Below are 16,773 nucleotides of genomic sequence, written 5' to 3' on the forward strand. Positions count from 1 at the left end.
AATCTAATCATTGTTTTATTCTGAAGCATTTAAGATAACATCATTTCATAGATGCACCATTTTACAGGTAGGGCTTCTGATTTAGACATTTATAAATAGCAAGTTATGAGTAAACAAACTTTAGAGCAGCTTCTACCCAGATAATTCCTGCTCACAAAGCAAGAACGGACTTTTCCATATAATGATACAGATCTTGCGACTACTCTGCCTACCCAGGCATTGCTGCAAAAATCTGGGAGTGGAGCCTGAGCAGGGTTTCAGATCCCCTTACTAAGGAACTGCCCGGTTAAAGTTATGAGCCAGGTAACTGCTGATAGATTATATACCCAGATATTCAGCATTGAACATCCAGGTATAAACAAACAAAAAACAATAACCCACCACCACTGGTGACTAGTGTTTAAAATCATAACACTGACCAATGTGGACCAACGTCAGAGGAGAATGCTTTTGCAAGTGTGTTCGTGTCACAAGATTCAGTTTTAGCATCATTTTGTGGATTCCATTTTCCACAGGGCTTTATTAAACATTAGTACTCTCAACCCCTACCCCCTCCCATCACCAGCCACACATACAGCCAGTGGCTTCATTGCAATATAATGGCTTAACACACTGTTGGGTACTAGACAAAAAAAACCTTAAATTATAATTTATATGAGCCCTTCTGTTGCTGTCAGGCTTTCACTAGCACATGTGCAGAAAACTATCCCCAGGATAAGGGGGCTCCTACCCATCTTTCTAAAATCAGCTCCCAGAACTAGTCCCAGCAGCACACAAATGCCCACACACAAGCTTGCACTTGATCTGAAGGAGAGATGTACAGGTATGCAAATATCTACATATTATAAGAAATAAAGTGTCCCCAACACAAACGCCTGCTCCACTTATGCCCAGGAATCAACTATGCACACAAAGTGTGCCTTTTTTACATGTGTACGTGGCTGAGCAATTTTATAAAAGCCTTTCTCAAGTGTGTAAAAACGGGCTTTACAAGCTGCAAAAAGATTTATAAAATTAACCCGCCCTCCCCAGGCAAATCTTATTTACCGTATACGAGTATACTCAAATATAAAACAGACTTTTGGACAAAAAAAAATAGGTGTGTTTATATTTCAGTCATCCCCAGATGTGCACCCCCTGCTTCCTCCCGGTCCCCTGTTGGTCCAGTAGTAAACCTGGCCAGAAGCAATCCTCCTATGCTCCTGCCCTGTGCAGACCTGCTAAAAGGAAATGGCTGCCGCCAACTTCCCGTAGTCTTGTGAGGTTGCAGTAGGAACTCATGGCAGCCATTTCCTTTAGTGGCGCTGCATGGGGCAGAAAGTACATAAGAATATAAGAATGATAGGAGGCTTGCGCCAGAAGACATATGAGGAGAGACTGGAAGCCCTGAATATGTATACCCTAGAGGAAAGGAGAGACAGGGGAGATATGATTCAGACGTTCAAATACTTGAAGAGTATTAAAGTAGAACAAAATCTTTTCCAGAGAAAGGAAAATGGTAAAACCAGAGGACATAATTTGAGGTTGAGGGGTGGTAGATTCAAAGGCAATGTTAGGAAATTCTACTTTACGGAGAGGGTGGTGAATGCCTGGAATGCGCTCCCGAGAGAGGAGGTGGAGAGTAAAACTGACTGAGTTCAAAGAAGTGTGGGATGAACACAGGATCTAGAATCAGAAAATATTAAAAATTGAACTAAGGCCAGTTCTGGGCAGACTTGCACGGTCTGTGTCTGTATATGGCCGTTTGATGGAGGATGGGCTGGAGTAGGTTTTAACGGAGATTTTGGCAGTTGGCACCCAAGCACAGTACTGGGTAGAGCTTTGGATTCTTGCCCAGAAATAGCTAAGAAGAAAAAATTTAAAAAATTTTTTAAAAATTGAATCAGGTTGGGCAGACTGGATAGACCATTCGGGTCTTTATCTGCCGTCATTTACTATGTTACTATATGTTACATAAGAATAGCCTTACTGGGTCAGACCAATGGTCCATCAAGCCCAGTAGCCCCATTTTCACGGTGGCCAATCCAGGTCACCAGTACCTGACCAAAACCCAAGGTGTAGCAATATTTCATGCTACCGATCCAGGGCAAGCAGTGGCTTCCCCCATGTCTTTCTCAATAACAGACCAAGGACTTTTCCTCCAGGAACTTGTCCAAACCTTTCTTAAAGCCAGCTACGCTATCCGCTCTTACTATATCCTCTGGCAACACATTCCAGAGCTTAACTATTCTCCGAGTGGAAAAAATAAATAAATTCCTCCTATTGGTTTTAAAAGCATTTCCCTGTAACTTCGAGTGTCCCCTAGTTTTTGTAATTTTTGACATAGGAGGAGTGCTCCTGCCCAGGTGCAGGAGGGAGGTGGGGTGGAGCTGGCGAGACAGGATATGGGAGGGATTATTTGTAAGAACATAAGCAGTACCTCTGCTGGGTCAGACCAGAGGTCCATCATGCCCAGCAGTCCGCTCACGCAGCAGCCCATCAGGTCCAGGACCTGTATAGTAGTCCTCTATCTATACCCTTTTCCTTCAGGAAATTGTCTAATCCCTTCTTGAACCCCAATACTGTACTCTGTCCTATCACACCCTCTGGAAGCGCATTCCAGGTGCCACCACCCTTTGGGTAAAGAAGAACTTCTTAGCATTGGTTCTGAATCTGTTCCCTCTTAACTTTTCTGAATGCCCTCTCGTTCTTGTAGTTTTTGAAAGTTTGAAGAATCTGACCCTCTCCACTTTCTCTATGCTCTTCATGATCTTGTAAGTCTCTATCATGTCCCCTCTAAGTCTACACTTCTAGGGAAAAGATCCCCAGTTTCTCTGATCTTTCAACATATGAAAGATTTTCCATACCTTTTATCAATCGTGTCACTCTTTTCTGAACCCTCTCGAGTATCGCCATATCCTTCTTAAGGTACGGCGACCAATACTGGACGCAGTACTTCAGATGCGGGCGCACCATCGCCCGATACAACGGTAGGATAACTTCTTTCGTTCTGGTTGTAATACCTTTCTTGATAGTACCTAGCATTCTATTCACCTTCTTAGGGGCCGCTGCACACTGTGCCGACGGCTTCATTGTCTTGTCCACTATTACCCCCAAGTCATTTTCTTGGGTACTTTCACCCATTACCAGCCCTCTCATCATATAGCTGTACCTCGGGTTTCTGCTTCCTACATGCAGGACTTTACATTTCTCTACATTAAAAATTTCATCTGCCATCTCGTTGCCCACTCTCCTAGTTTGTTCAGGTCCCTTTGTAAATCTTTGCAGTCCTCTTTAGTCCTAACTCCACTAAATAGTTTGGTGTCATCTGCGAATTTTATTATTTCGCACTTTGTCCCCGTTTCTAGATCATTTATAAATACATTGAGCAGCAGCGGTCTGAGTACCAACTCCTGTGGAACACCGCTCATGACCCTCCTCCAGTCCGAGTAGTGGCCCTTCACTCCTACCCTTTGCTTTCTACCCAACCAATTTTTGATCTATCTGTGTGCATCTCCTTCCACCCCACGGTTCTTCAGTTTCTGTAGTAGGCGTTCATGGGGTACCTTGTCAAAGACTTTTTGGAAATTTAACTATACGATGTCTATGGGGTTCCCTTTGTCCATCCATTTGTTTATTCCTTCAAAGAAGTGTAATAAGTTCATTAGGCACAATCTTCCCTTGCAGAAGCCATGTTGTCTTGGTTTCATCAGTTTATTCCTTTCTAGGTGCTCATCGATGCTGTCTTTTATCAGCGCTGCTGCCATCTTCCCCGGAACCGAAGTCAAACTCATCGGTCTGTAGTTCCCTGGGTCACCTCTCGACCCTTTTTTAAAGATGGGCGTAACATTAGCTATCTTCCAATCCTTCGGGATCACGCCTGTTTTCAGGGATATATAGATCATACAAGGTATTCAAGAATAACTCTTTCTCTTACTGCTGGGACAACACCTGTGGGGTCCCGCAGGGCTCCCCCCTATCCCCCATCCTATTCAACGTATACCTAGCCTCCCTAGGTAAACTCTTACACAACCTAAATCTCAAATTCTTTATTTATGCAGACGATATCACAATAGCCATCCCACTAACCAACTTTTCACAAGAACTACTCGATCACATTACAAATATTCTCAACCAGATAGAACTCTGGATGCTTTCATTCAGACTGAAATTAAACCCCGACAAATCAAAATTCTTTCTAGCCTCCCCCAAAGATAAAATCAAGGAAACCACAATTCAACTAAATGGAAAGATCTTCCCCCTTGATCCGACCATAAAAATTCTGGGAGTCACGCTGGACAAAAACCTATCCCTAGAAAACCATACCGACATCATCGTTAGGAAAAGCTTCTCGGTGCTCTGGAAACTTCGCACCATAAAAAAATACTTCAATGACACTGCATTCCGTCTACTTGTACAATCCTCCATCCTCAGCATTCTCGACTACTGCAACATCATTTTCCTTAACGCCACAAAGAAAAATACCAGGAGACTAAAAATAATCCAAAATACCGCAGTGCGCCTCATTTTTGGCCTAAAGAAATGGGAACATGTCACCCCTTTCTACCACCAACTACACTGGCTGCCATTTGAATCTAGAGTTCTTTTTAAATTTGCATGTTACAAATCGGTTAACGGTTCTTCTCCTAGTTACATAAATACCCACTTTAACCTTTATTGCAACAACAGGACATCACGCAGAATTCAACTGTTCGCCTTCCCTTCGCCAAAACACTGTCTTCTCAAAAGATTCCTCGATAGAACTCTCGCCTTCCAAGCAGCCAAGTCGAACCCATGGCTAGCCCAGATGATACTCGAGGCCCCCACTTACCTTGCCTTCAGAAAACTACTAAAAACTTACCTATTCAGCAAACATGACCCTAATTAATCCCTTCACCCCCACATAACAACCGGTCCCACCCCTCCCCCTTTTGCCCTCACCAGATCCTCCCTTGTCCCTCTCTCTACTTCCCTTGTCTAGTTCGATCAAAGCTGCAATTTCTGTTAAATTGCTGTACATTTTCCCTTCATTGCAGACTACTGTAAACTGCTGTAACTTCCTCGCTGACTTCTGTAAATTGTTGTAATCTATCGTAAATCTGATTGTAATTTGTTGTAAATCTGCTTGTAACTTGTTGTAAATAAGCTTGTCAATGCAGATCATTTGTTAATTGATGTAAACCGCCTAGAACTCGCTGGGTATGGCGGTATATAAGAATAAAGTTATTATTATTATTATTATTATATTAAAAATCTGCTGTAGTAGTTCCGATATTTCCTCCTTTAGTTCTTTCTATACCCTAGGGTGGATTCCGACCGGACCCAGAGATTTGTCAGTTTTTAATCTGTCTATCTGCTTGTGTATGTCCTCAAGGCTAACCGATGGATGTTAGTTTTTCTGCTTGATCCCCTATGAAGATATTTTCAGGTTCCGGCACGTTGGATGTGTCCTCTTTTGTAAATACTGATGAAAAGAACATGTTTAGTCTATCCGCCACTTCTTCCTCCTTCACCACTCCTTTCCTATCTCAGTCATCCAGCGGTCCCACCTCCTCCCCTTTAACATATCTGAAGAACGGTTTGAAATTTTGTGCTTCCCTGGCTAGCCTCTCTTCATATTCTCTTTTTGCTCTTCTCACTACGAGATAACATTCTTTTTGATGCTTCCTGTGCTCTTTCCAGTTCTCCCCGGTTTTGTCCTTTTTCCATTTCCGGAATGAATGTTTATCTCCTATCGCTTTCTTCACTTCTTTAGTTATCCATGCCGGGTCTTTTGTTCGGCTCTTTTTGCATCCTTTTCTAAATCTGGGGATATACAGATTTTGCGCCTCGCTCACTGTGTCCTTGAATAAAGACCACACTTGCTCTATAGTCTGCAATTTCTTTAGCTGTTCCTAAGTTTCTTCCTTACCATTACTCTCATCGCTTTGTAGTTTCCTTTCTTGAAGTTAAGTTGTCTCTGTGGTTCTCTTTCCCTTCGATATTCTTATTTCAACTTTGAACTTGGATCATATTGTGATCGCTGTTTCTCCAACAGCCCCACTACTTCCACTTCCTTTGCAGGTCCTATTAGCCCATTAAGGATTAGATCCAGAGTGGCATTCCCTCTCGTCGGTTCTCTGACAAGCTGCTCCATGAAGCAGTCCTGTATAGCCTCCAGGAATCCAGTCTTCCTAGCGCATTTGAGTTTCCAAGACTCCAGTCTATCCTGGGATAGTTGAAGTCTCCCATAACATCGTGTTACCGCTTTTGCATTCTCACTTCATCTCGGCTTTCGTTTTTTAAAAATTCTTTATTCGTTTTCAATCTTACATCAAGTGCACACAACAATAAAACAATACAATTTAAACATCACTTGACAATCTTTCTGATTTATCTTACAATACATAAAATTACCACCCCTCCCCTCCCATCATGTCCTCTATTATTCCCCAATAAGAAAAATGTAAAATATACCTCCCCTCCCCCAATCATTAGACAGTGTATATTACAATAGAAAATGGTGTTTACCTCATTACAATAAGAAGTTAATGGCTCCCAAATTTTATTAAATTTCTTATAGCTTCCTTGCTGTATAGCTATTGCTCTTTCCATTTTATATATGCGACATAATGAGTTCCACCAGAAATTGTAATTGAGTCTACTGTAATTTTTCCAATTACTTGTGATTTGCTGAATGGCGACTCCTGTCATTATCAATAAAAGTTTATTGTTATGTGATGATATTTGGCTCTTTTTCCTCATTGACATACCAAATAGTACTGTATCATAAGATAATGCCACATGCTTTTCCAATAAACAATTTACTTGATCCCAAATTGAGTTCCAAAAGGCTAAGATAAAGGGACAATAAAACAAAAGATGATCTAAAGTCCCTACTTCAAGATTACAGTGCCAACATCTATTAGACTTTGAACTATTTAACTAGTCTAACTGGGGTCCAAAACGCTCTATGCAGAAGAAAAAAACAAGTTTGTCTCATAGATGCCGACACTGTACATCTCATCCTCCAAGACCAAATTTGTGGCCATTGAGATGCTGAAATTTGATGCTTAATCTCAATGCTCCAAATATCTAAGACCATTTTTGGTTTCTTTAACATATTCACTTATAATTTTATACCACTGTGCGGCCTGGTGTCCCAGAAAGTCCGCCTGAAAGCATAGAAATTCCAGACTATATTGCGTATTCAGATTTTTCCATTCAGGGAACCCTACCTGAATGGCCTGCTTCAGTTGCAGCCACCTAAAACTTTGTGATTTATTAAGACCATATTTATGCTGCAACTGTGAAAAATCAAGCAGTTTACCATTTAAAATAACATCATTTAAAGTCCTTATACCTGCAATCATCCAATGCTTCCAGATGATCTTAAATCTGCCAATTTGAATCTTGGGGTTTAGCCATATGGTTTGATTTGTTGATTTACTAATAGGAATATTTGTTAGGTTGCTGACAAATTGTAATGTTTTCCATGTGTTCATTAAAATTCTGTTATCTTTATACAGTCTAGGCATCTTGATACTAAGGACATGACAAAGATGTAAAGGAAACATGAGTCGCCATTCCAGATACAACCAATCCGGGGTGTAATCAATGAGCTCAGGGAGGATCCAATACATATCTTGGTGTAAAATATAGGCTTGATGGTACCTATAAAAAGTTTGGCTTTCATTTCTTCATCGTTTGCTTCGGTTTGCCCAGGTGGACGATAGTACAGGCCTGTCTTTATCTCGGACCCTTTCCTTCCCAGTATTTTAACCCATAGTGATTTCAATTTGTTGGTCGTCACCGCTGTGTCCACTCTAGTCAAGTGTATGTTATCCTTTTTGACCTGACCTGTTTGTACCCCGGCAGTGCTATGTCCCATTTGTTTTCTTCATTCCACCATGTTTCAGAGATCCCAATAACATCTAGAAATCCAGAAACAACCATTCCATGCTTGCTTGAGTTGATTGTGAAATTTGGAAAGTTTTCAGGTTATAAGATAAATTGGAATAAATCAGAAGTTCTTCCACTTAATGTACATTGTACAAAAGGTTTATTTGATGCATTTTCTTTTGTATGGAAGGAAGATGGTCTAAAATATTTAGAAGTTTGGATCAAAAATATAGTGGATGATACAATGAAAGTAAATGAAAAATGTTTATTACAGAAGGTAACAGAAATGTGTGAGCAATGGAATCCTCTGCCCTTATCTTGGTGGGGGAGGGTACAAACTATTAAAATGATTTTACCTGTGGTTTGTTACCAAATGGGAATATTACCAGTTTTTTTTCAGGGGTCTTTTTATAAAAAGTTAAATAGTATTCTAACAAAATTTATTTGGCTGGGTAAAATTCCTAGAATTGCTTTAGTGTCTTTGCAAAAGCCAATTATGGAGAGGGGGGTAAATTTTCCTAATTTCTATAGGAATCAGGCCTATATTTTGCGTCAAGGTATGTATTGGGTCCTCCCAGAGCCCATTGATAATATCCCAGACTGGTTTTGGTTAGAATGGCGACTCATGTTTCCTTTGCGACTTGGTCATGTACTTAGTATCAAAATGCCTAGGCTATATAAAAACATAGAATATTTGTTGATACATGGAAAACTCTACAATATGTAAATAGTCTAACTCCTATTCCGATAAATAAATCAACAAATCAAACGATTTGTTTAACTCCAAGATCAAAATTGGCGGTTTTAAAATTATCTGGAAGCATTGGATGCTGGCAGGAATACGTACATTGGAAGGTGTAATATCTAATGGTAAGCTGCTTGAGTTTTCACAATTGCAACATAAATTTGGTCTCAACAAATCAAAGTTTTAGATGGTTACAATTGAAGCAGGCCATTCAGGCGGGGTTCCCTGAATGGAAAACTCTTAATAATCAATATAGTTTGGAATTCTTATGCTTTCAGGTAGATTTCGTGGGGCACCAGGCCGCACAGTGGTATAAATTAATATCTGGATTTGTGAATACAAACCAAAAACTGGTTTTCGGGACATTTGGAGCATTGAGATTAAGCATCAAATTAATGCATCTCAATGGCCACGAATTTGGTCTTTGAGGATGAGATGTACAGTGTCTGCATCTATGAGACAAACTTGGTTCTTTCTTTTGCATAGAGCTTTTTGGACCCCTGTTCGTTTACAAAAACTAGATAGCTCCAAGTCTAATAGATGTTGGCACTGTCATCTTGAGGCTGGGACATTAGATCATCGTGTAATAATAAACTTTTAATGATCATGACTGGAGTTGCCATCCAACATATTACTAATAATTGGAAAGATCATACTAGGTTGAATTTTAATTTTTGGTGGAATTCATTATGTCACATATATAGAATGGAAAGATCAAAAGCGATACAAAATGGAAATTATAATAATTTTATTAAAATTTGGGAGCCATTAACATCTTTTTGTCATGATTAAATGCCATTTTTCTATTAGTTATACACCATATAGTATTAGGAGAGGGAGGGATACAAATATAGGTTTCTTATTATGAATGAAGGGCTTTGAGGGAGGGTGGGGAGAGGGTTACATTTGTATGTTTAGATTATAATGATAAGATATGCAAGTGCTCTGATTAATTGTGTTTATTATGATTGTTGTACACTTGATGAAAGTTTTAAAAATGAATAAAGAATTATAAAAAAAAAAAAAAAAAGATCACCTTTTATTCTATTGTCCATTTATATTAGTATTTTGGAAATCAATTTGGCCTCAAATCAATAGGATGTTAGAGAATCCGGTAGCCTTGACATATGATACTATTTTATTTGGCATGTCAATGAGAGCGAAGAATCAGATTTCGTCAAATAAACTTTTATTTATATTGACTGGAGTTGCCATTCAACAGATTACATTCAATTGGAAAAATCATAGCAGATTAAATCACAGTTTCTGGTGGAATTCTGTGTGTCATATATAAATATATATATATAAAAAATGGAGCGCACAATAGCAACACAAAGAGGATATTTTGGTAAATTTCAGAAGATTTGGGGACCCATTAACAGATTTTTGTAATGAGTAATAACGTTTTCCCAAAGTAAGATATTTGACATGGAGGGGTGTGGGTGGGTAATAAATATTACATCCTATAATGTATAAGAGTATTTAACTGTTTTTGATGTATTGGGAATGGAACTTTTGTAAGGGGAGGGAGGGGTTGGGAGGGTTTTCCTAACTTGATATCAACTTGTTTAGATACTAGGAATAGTTCATAATATTCAAAATATTATAGAATATAGGTATTGCTAAAAAGTTATATTTTTAATGCTATATGAAAGTTAATCAAGTGTATATTTATAAGTTCGAATGAATATGTAAAAATGAATAAAGAATTTAAAAAAAAACAAGCAAACCCATCTAGGTTCTCTTTTTTGGCCATGACTTAATTCTCCCATTTTATTCCTTAGGCTCCTTGCATTAGTATACATGCAATTTAAGTCCTGGTATTTTTTGTCTTCATTTTCTTATCATCCTCTTCTTGATCTGTCAACTCTGTTTTTTGCCCGTTGTGTCTTCCCAGTATTTTTCCCACTCAGTATCCTCTCTAGATACCTTCTTCCGAATCGTCAAGACATGGTCATCTGTCGGCTTTCCCCTTCTTAGTTTAAAGCCTGCTCTATTCCTCTCTATTGTTTGCTAGAAATCTAGTTCCCGCTGCAGGTGCAGTCCATCTCTCCTGAAGAGCTTGCTCTTGCCCCAAAACGCTGTCCAGTTCCTCACGAAGTGGAACCCCTCTTCCTCACACCATCTCCTCATCCATGCATTTATTGACTGTAGTTCCGTCTGCCTCTTCACATCTGCCCTCGGTACTGGTAGGATCTCTGAAAATGCTATCTTCGAGTCCTTATCTTCAGCTTCCTTCCCAGAATCCTGAACTGTTCGATCAGTGCATTTCTACTGTAGTTTCTCCTGCTGACATCATTTGTCCCGATGTGGATCATCACTGTGGTCTCTTCCGTCTCTTCTCCTTCTAGGATCTTTTCAATTTTGTCGACAATGTCTTTTGCTCTTGCTGCTGGGAGGCAGGTCACTAGTCAATCCTCTCTCCCTCCTGCTATGTGGCTATCTACTTGCCTTAGGATCGAGTCTCCCACTAGGATTGCAGACTTTCCTCTTCTTCAGTTTTTGCTCCGGTCGCAGGTCCTATGTCCTTGGTGTGCTTTGGTGCTTCTTCTAGGCATTGGCAAGACCTTGCCTCCCCTTCCTGCGGGATTTCTCTGCCAGTTTCTTCCTTGGCATCATCTTCCTCTCTATTCCATGTGGGTGTATCTTCATCATTCCTCGGATATTCGTGTTCTTCCACCCTCCTCCTGTAGGCATCATCTTCCTCTTGTTCTCTATTCCATGTGGGTGTATCTTCATCATTCCTCAGATATTCGTGTTCTTCCACCCTCCTCCTGTAGGTCTCCTCAATGAGCTCCTCAAGCTCTCTGACTTCTTCCTCATTGTGTCTCTCTCACCAGGCCCTCAAGACAAGCCCAGGGGGAGGCCTGTAATGGGTCAGAGAGGGTCAGGATACAGTAGAGGTTGCTCCTGTCCTGGCTCAACATTTGATCACCAATACCTATACTTGAATATAAACCCTTTGTTTATACTTGAGTCAACTTTTATTCCCCTTTCTTTTTTCAGAAGGGGGGAAAAAAAAAAAGTTACCTAGGTTTATATTTGAGTACATACAGTACTTATTAAAGTGGGATTTTTTTTTTTTTAATGTCACAAAATACCTAACATACATACTGTTAAAGAATGTTACTAAAGGCATACAAAAATATACAATATCACTAAATGAAATAAAGCCTACAAAGATCTTCAAAAAAGGGAAAATTGGGATGGAAGATGCGACGTTCACCGTGATGAGCCTCTCAAGCTTCTGTATTGTTACAAGAAAAAAAAATTTCTTTATCTGCTGCAGCTTAATCTGTTACATGGCTTCAGTCATTTATCCAGTATACAATAAGAATCAATACTCCACTCATATGAAATGATCTATATTCTGTCATTCATTCTTATACTCGTCTTAAACCAGTTGATTAGTCATGTGTTGATCATTTTATAAGCACACTGTGCAGGAAAAGGCCTCAGAATTAAAGAGTTCTACGCTTAGTCTCGACATTCACTGTCAGCGTAGATGCAGTCCGAATGTATACTCCATACTATAATCACTGGCCAAAAACCTGCTTAGTGCATTTTTACTATTAGTCTTTAACTTATAACTAACTATTTTTAACCTATTTATATTCCACACTGGAGCTCTGAATACAGACCACTTCAGTTTGAAAAATACTAAGATGTTTACTTATCTTTAGTGTTTGTAGTTTGTTCAGTTTTCAATCATAGATTTCATTTACTGTGTGCCTCCACAAACTACCGGAACCAGGACTGGAGATGTTCCCTGCTCTCGGAGCTGGAACTGGAGCCGACACAGTTGGCGTTTCATGGACCGCTAGTTTGTCCACTGCTTCAGGACCAATTTTAGGGCACAACAATATTGCCTCATTGTCTTCTGTCAGAAAGATTCAAATTGGCGGATTTAAGGTCATCTGGAAGCATTGGATGATTGCAGATATACGAATTTTGGGAGATGTTATTTCAAATGGTAAGCTGCTTGACTTTTCACAGTTGCAACATAAATATGGTCTTAAATCACAAAGCTTTAGATGGTTGCAACTGAAGCAGGCTATTCAGAAGGGGTTCCCTGAATGGAAAAATCTCAATCAGTATAGTCTGGAATTCTTATGCTTTCAGGTGGACTTCTTGGGTCACCAGGCCACACAGTGGTATAAATTGATAAATGGATTTATAAATAAAAAAAAACCTAAAAACGGACTTAGGGACATCTGGAGCATTGAGATTAAGCAACAATTACAGCGTCTCAATGGCCACGAATTTGGTCTTGGAGAATGAGATTTACAGTGTCTGCATCTGAGACAAACTTGTTTTTTTCTTTTACATAGAGCATTTTGGACCCCAGTTAGATTACAAAAGTTGGATAGCTCTAAGTCTAATAGATGCCGGAATTGTAACCTGGAAGTAGGAACTTTAGATCATTTAATATTCTATTGTCCCTGTATCATGGCATTTTGGAAATCAATCTGGTCTCAAATTAATTGTTTTAGAAAACCATGTAGCATTATCATATGATACAATATGTTTGGGATGTCAATGAGAACAAAAAGTCAAATTTCATCAAGCAATAATAAACTTTTATTGATCATGACAGGAATCGCCATACAACATATTACCAGTAATTGGAAAAATTACAGTAGACTAAATTATACCTTCTGGTGGAACTCATGCCACATTTACAAAATGGAAAGAGAAATTGCCATACAAAAAGGGAGTTATAATAATTTTTTTAAAGATTTGGGGGCCATTGACAAATTATTGCAATGATTAGACACCATTATTCACTGAAAGTACACTTACACATAAGGGGGAGGGGAGAGGGTATAAAGTTATATTAAGGTTTGATCAATTGATAATATTTATATGAAATTTTTGTTTTAAAATATTTGTGGAAAGGGGGGGAGGGGAGAGTATAAATGTGTTTTTAAGAAGATGTTAAAAAGAAATACAAGAGATGTTTAAGGTTTAAATGATATAATATTGTATTCTTGATGTTAGTTGGAAAAATGAATAAAGAATTTGAAAAAAAAAGAGGTCTTTTCCTGCACAGTGTGCTTAAAACAATGCTTATAAAATGAACACATGACTAATCAACTGGTTTAAGATGAGTATAAGAATGAGTGACAGAATATAGATCATTTCATATGAGTGGAGTATTGATTGATTCTTATTGTATACTGACTACTAATACCACTCAGTTATAATTTTTTCAGTCATTTATCATCATTTAATCGAAAACATTAAAAAAATTACACAAGCTTACAAGGAATTGTACACAGCTTAAACTGAAAACTTTTCCCCCAATTTTGTATCTGGATTGATAACATGGATATGATCTTGATTGACTGAATTTTGTTTAGTTATGTTTGTATTCCCCTTTCCCTCTCCCCCCCCCCAAAAAAAAAGGAGCTCTTTTCAAGCTTGTTTTAGTCCGTTTGTTCAGCTAAGGCAGTAACAAAGTTTTAATTAACTGTACATTTCTTGTTCCTGTTATTCTACCTTAGAAGTTAGATCTCGATGGAAGATGCCTTTGGAGTGAAGGTAAGCAAGTCCCAGAGCGATGCCATAGGCCAGTTTCACTCTAACCTGCCATGGGAGATGCTGGTCACTGTCTAACAGCTGTTCCAAATTCCCACCATTGATGTACTGCAAGAAAGAAAAACATGTATTTGAATTACAACTGATGATACAAAGTCCTATGTAGGCATTTCATTGACTCCTATCATAATGCTTAGAATTTTTGTTCTGTTTTTATGAATTTTGACGGCAATTCATTTATTTTATTTATATTAATATTTACACACCGCTTATAGCCTAAGTGGTTTACATTCAATTTACCATGGCAATTATGGACACAGCAGAAAACAAAAACCATGGAACCAATTACTCAAAGACCTTCTTCCGGGGTCCGGTACTGTTAAACCACAAGCTCAGTAATTGCTAACAAGCGCAACAAAATACTGTGCACAAATGAGCGTAGTTTTCTACGAGTAATGTGTTTCTTTGAGTAATTGGATATTTTATTTTGCTATTTTCTGCACCTTGTTCAAATAAAGTTTCCATCTACGAGGCCATATTTCTCTGCCAGTTCTTGAAATGGAACCATTCTTCCCTCCCTCCACACTTGTCCTAAAGTGCGTAAAAATTGCTTAGCCCATTGCAGAAATGTCCTGTAAGATTGGTTAGGGGGAAAGTCGGGAAGAAACGATATAGGGGAGAGATGAAAATATTTATGCTCTGGGAAGAGGCAAATATGCAATGCAATCCAAGCATATAGAGGCCCCTACATTAAAATAGGAAGATCAGTTAGAAGTTGACGCAATCTAGCTAAAAGTGTCCAAGGTAGGGCCCATAACGGTATCGTAGGGATATAATGTTGCTCTAGTCGAACCCAAGGTGCCGGAGATCTGGCCATCCAAGTAGCTAAAATTTGTACCTGGGTCGCTAGATGATATGTTGCAAAATGGGAACACCCATACCACCCCTGCATCTGGTTTGACATAGTAATTCCCTATTAATCCTAGGAGACTTACACTTCCATATGTATGCAAAATTTTCCAATCCAAGAGTAAGAAGAAATGGCATGGAATGGAAATAGACAAAGCTGTAAATAAATAATTTCAGTAATATTACCATTTTAACCACATTAATGTGACCAAGCCATGAGGTATTATAACCCTCCCATCGATCAAGGTCAGACATAAGTTCCTGTAATTTAGGCGGAAAATTACTTTTATATAGAGTAGCAATAGAACTCATTAAATTCACCCCCAAGTAGCGAAGGGATTTATCAGCCCATAAAAATGGATGGCGACATCTAAGTGCTAAAACCTCTGGCTTGGTAAGAGTCAAATTAAGGACTGATTTGGACATGTTAATTTTAAAGCCCGATACCATACCATAGATTTCCAGATTGTCCAAAGCTGCAGTCAAAGACTTCATAGGGTCACTTAATGATAATAAGATATCACCTGTGATCGCGGTGTTCTCCAGAGAAGTCAAGCAAATTGATGAGGTAAGATCTCCCTCAACTGAACCCATACTGACTTGTCATTAAATTAGTTTTGTTTACGTGTTCCACAATGTTATTTTTTAACATTGTTTCCACCATTTTGCCTGGCACTGAAGTCAGGCTTACCAGTCTAATTTCCCAGTCCCCTGGACCCCTTTTAAAATGTTGGCGTAATATTGGACACCCTCCAATCTTCAGGTACTAAAGATGATTTTAGCGATAGGTTAGAGATCACTAACAGCAGGTCAGCGATTTCATGTTTGAGTTTTTAGCACCCTGGGATGTATACCATCTGTTCCAGGTTATTTATCACTTTTTAACTTGTTGATTTGGCTTAGTACATCTTCCAGATTCACTAAGATCTTTCAGTTCCTCCGAATCAAAGTAAGCACCAGTAGAAAAGCCCCTTGGCTAGACCTCAACTGTGCCCCAGGACATAACAGAAAAGCGTCTCAAATATGACCTCTTTAACTAGCAATAGGTAAGCCTTGTAGTTGGTATAATAGCAAGGAGGTCAAAACTCATTTAGGTTGTCCTGGAAATCATCATCTGGAGAACTTGAAATCTATACAAAAGTAGTACCAAGATTCACACAGAAATTACATTACATTACATTGTCCCAGAGCATAAGAGCAAGGATCCAACCATGAAACAAAGAGACCTAAAGTTTCTCATTTGAAATAGATTAAAATAAAATTTAAACGTGTGGAAGAGTTGGCCCTCAGACCATGTGGACTCCAGTTTCACACCACAATATTTATTAGAAAGAGACTGATGAAGTGTAGAGGAAAAGAACCATCCCCCAGTTAGCATTGGGCTATTATGGAGCAAGGACATGGCCCAATGAGGCATAAGGATCCACCATACAGATAGAGGACTGAACATTTGGACAATATTTTTTAGCGGGAGAGGCTATCATCCACTTCTTACCTCAGTTAGTGCATGCAGCTGTCCCTGTTGAACACACACTCCCATAAACCTGCAATGGAAAAGAAAAATCGTTCTGAACATCTAAAATACTTCAGACAGTATGGCATGGAGCAATTCCATCCGATGACACCAAGCTTCATTTTTTTTGAAGTGCATTTATAACAAGTTTGTATAGTGCTTTATCCTTGGTTCTAGGCAGTTTACAAAATTAAAGTCATAAAAT

The 16,773-nt window shown here is 38.9% G+C and overlaps 1 protein-coding gene across 5 annotated transcripts in view; it reads right to left on the reverse strand.

Moving 5' to 3' along the window:
• Positions 1 to 16,773, reverse strand: part of TESK2 (testis associated actin remodelling kinase 2) — a 146,776-nt gene that overhangs the window by 93,276 nt on the left and 36,727 nt on the right. For all 5 annotated transcript variants that reach the window (XM_033916665.1, XM_033916660.1, XM_033916663.1 and 2 more), the window contains exons 4-5: positions 16,551 to 16,599; positions 14,108 to 14,254 (exon numbers count right to left, since the gene is read on the reverse strand). In XM_033916665.1, the coding sequence (XP_033772556.1) occupies positions 14,108 to 14,254; positions 16,551 to 16,599 (196 nt within the window). The remainder of the gene's footprint in view (positions 1 to 14,107; positions 14,255 to 16,550; positions 16,600 to 16,773) is intronic.

This window comes from Geotrypetes seraphini, chromosome 12 (assembly GCF_902459505.1).
Source record: "Geotrypetes seraphini chromosome 12, aGeoSer1.1, whole genome shotgun sequence".
Taxonomy (NCBI): Eukaryota; Metazoa; Chordata; class Amphibia; order Gymnophiona; family Dermophiidae; genus Geotrypetes; species Geotrypetes seraphini.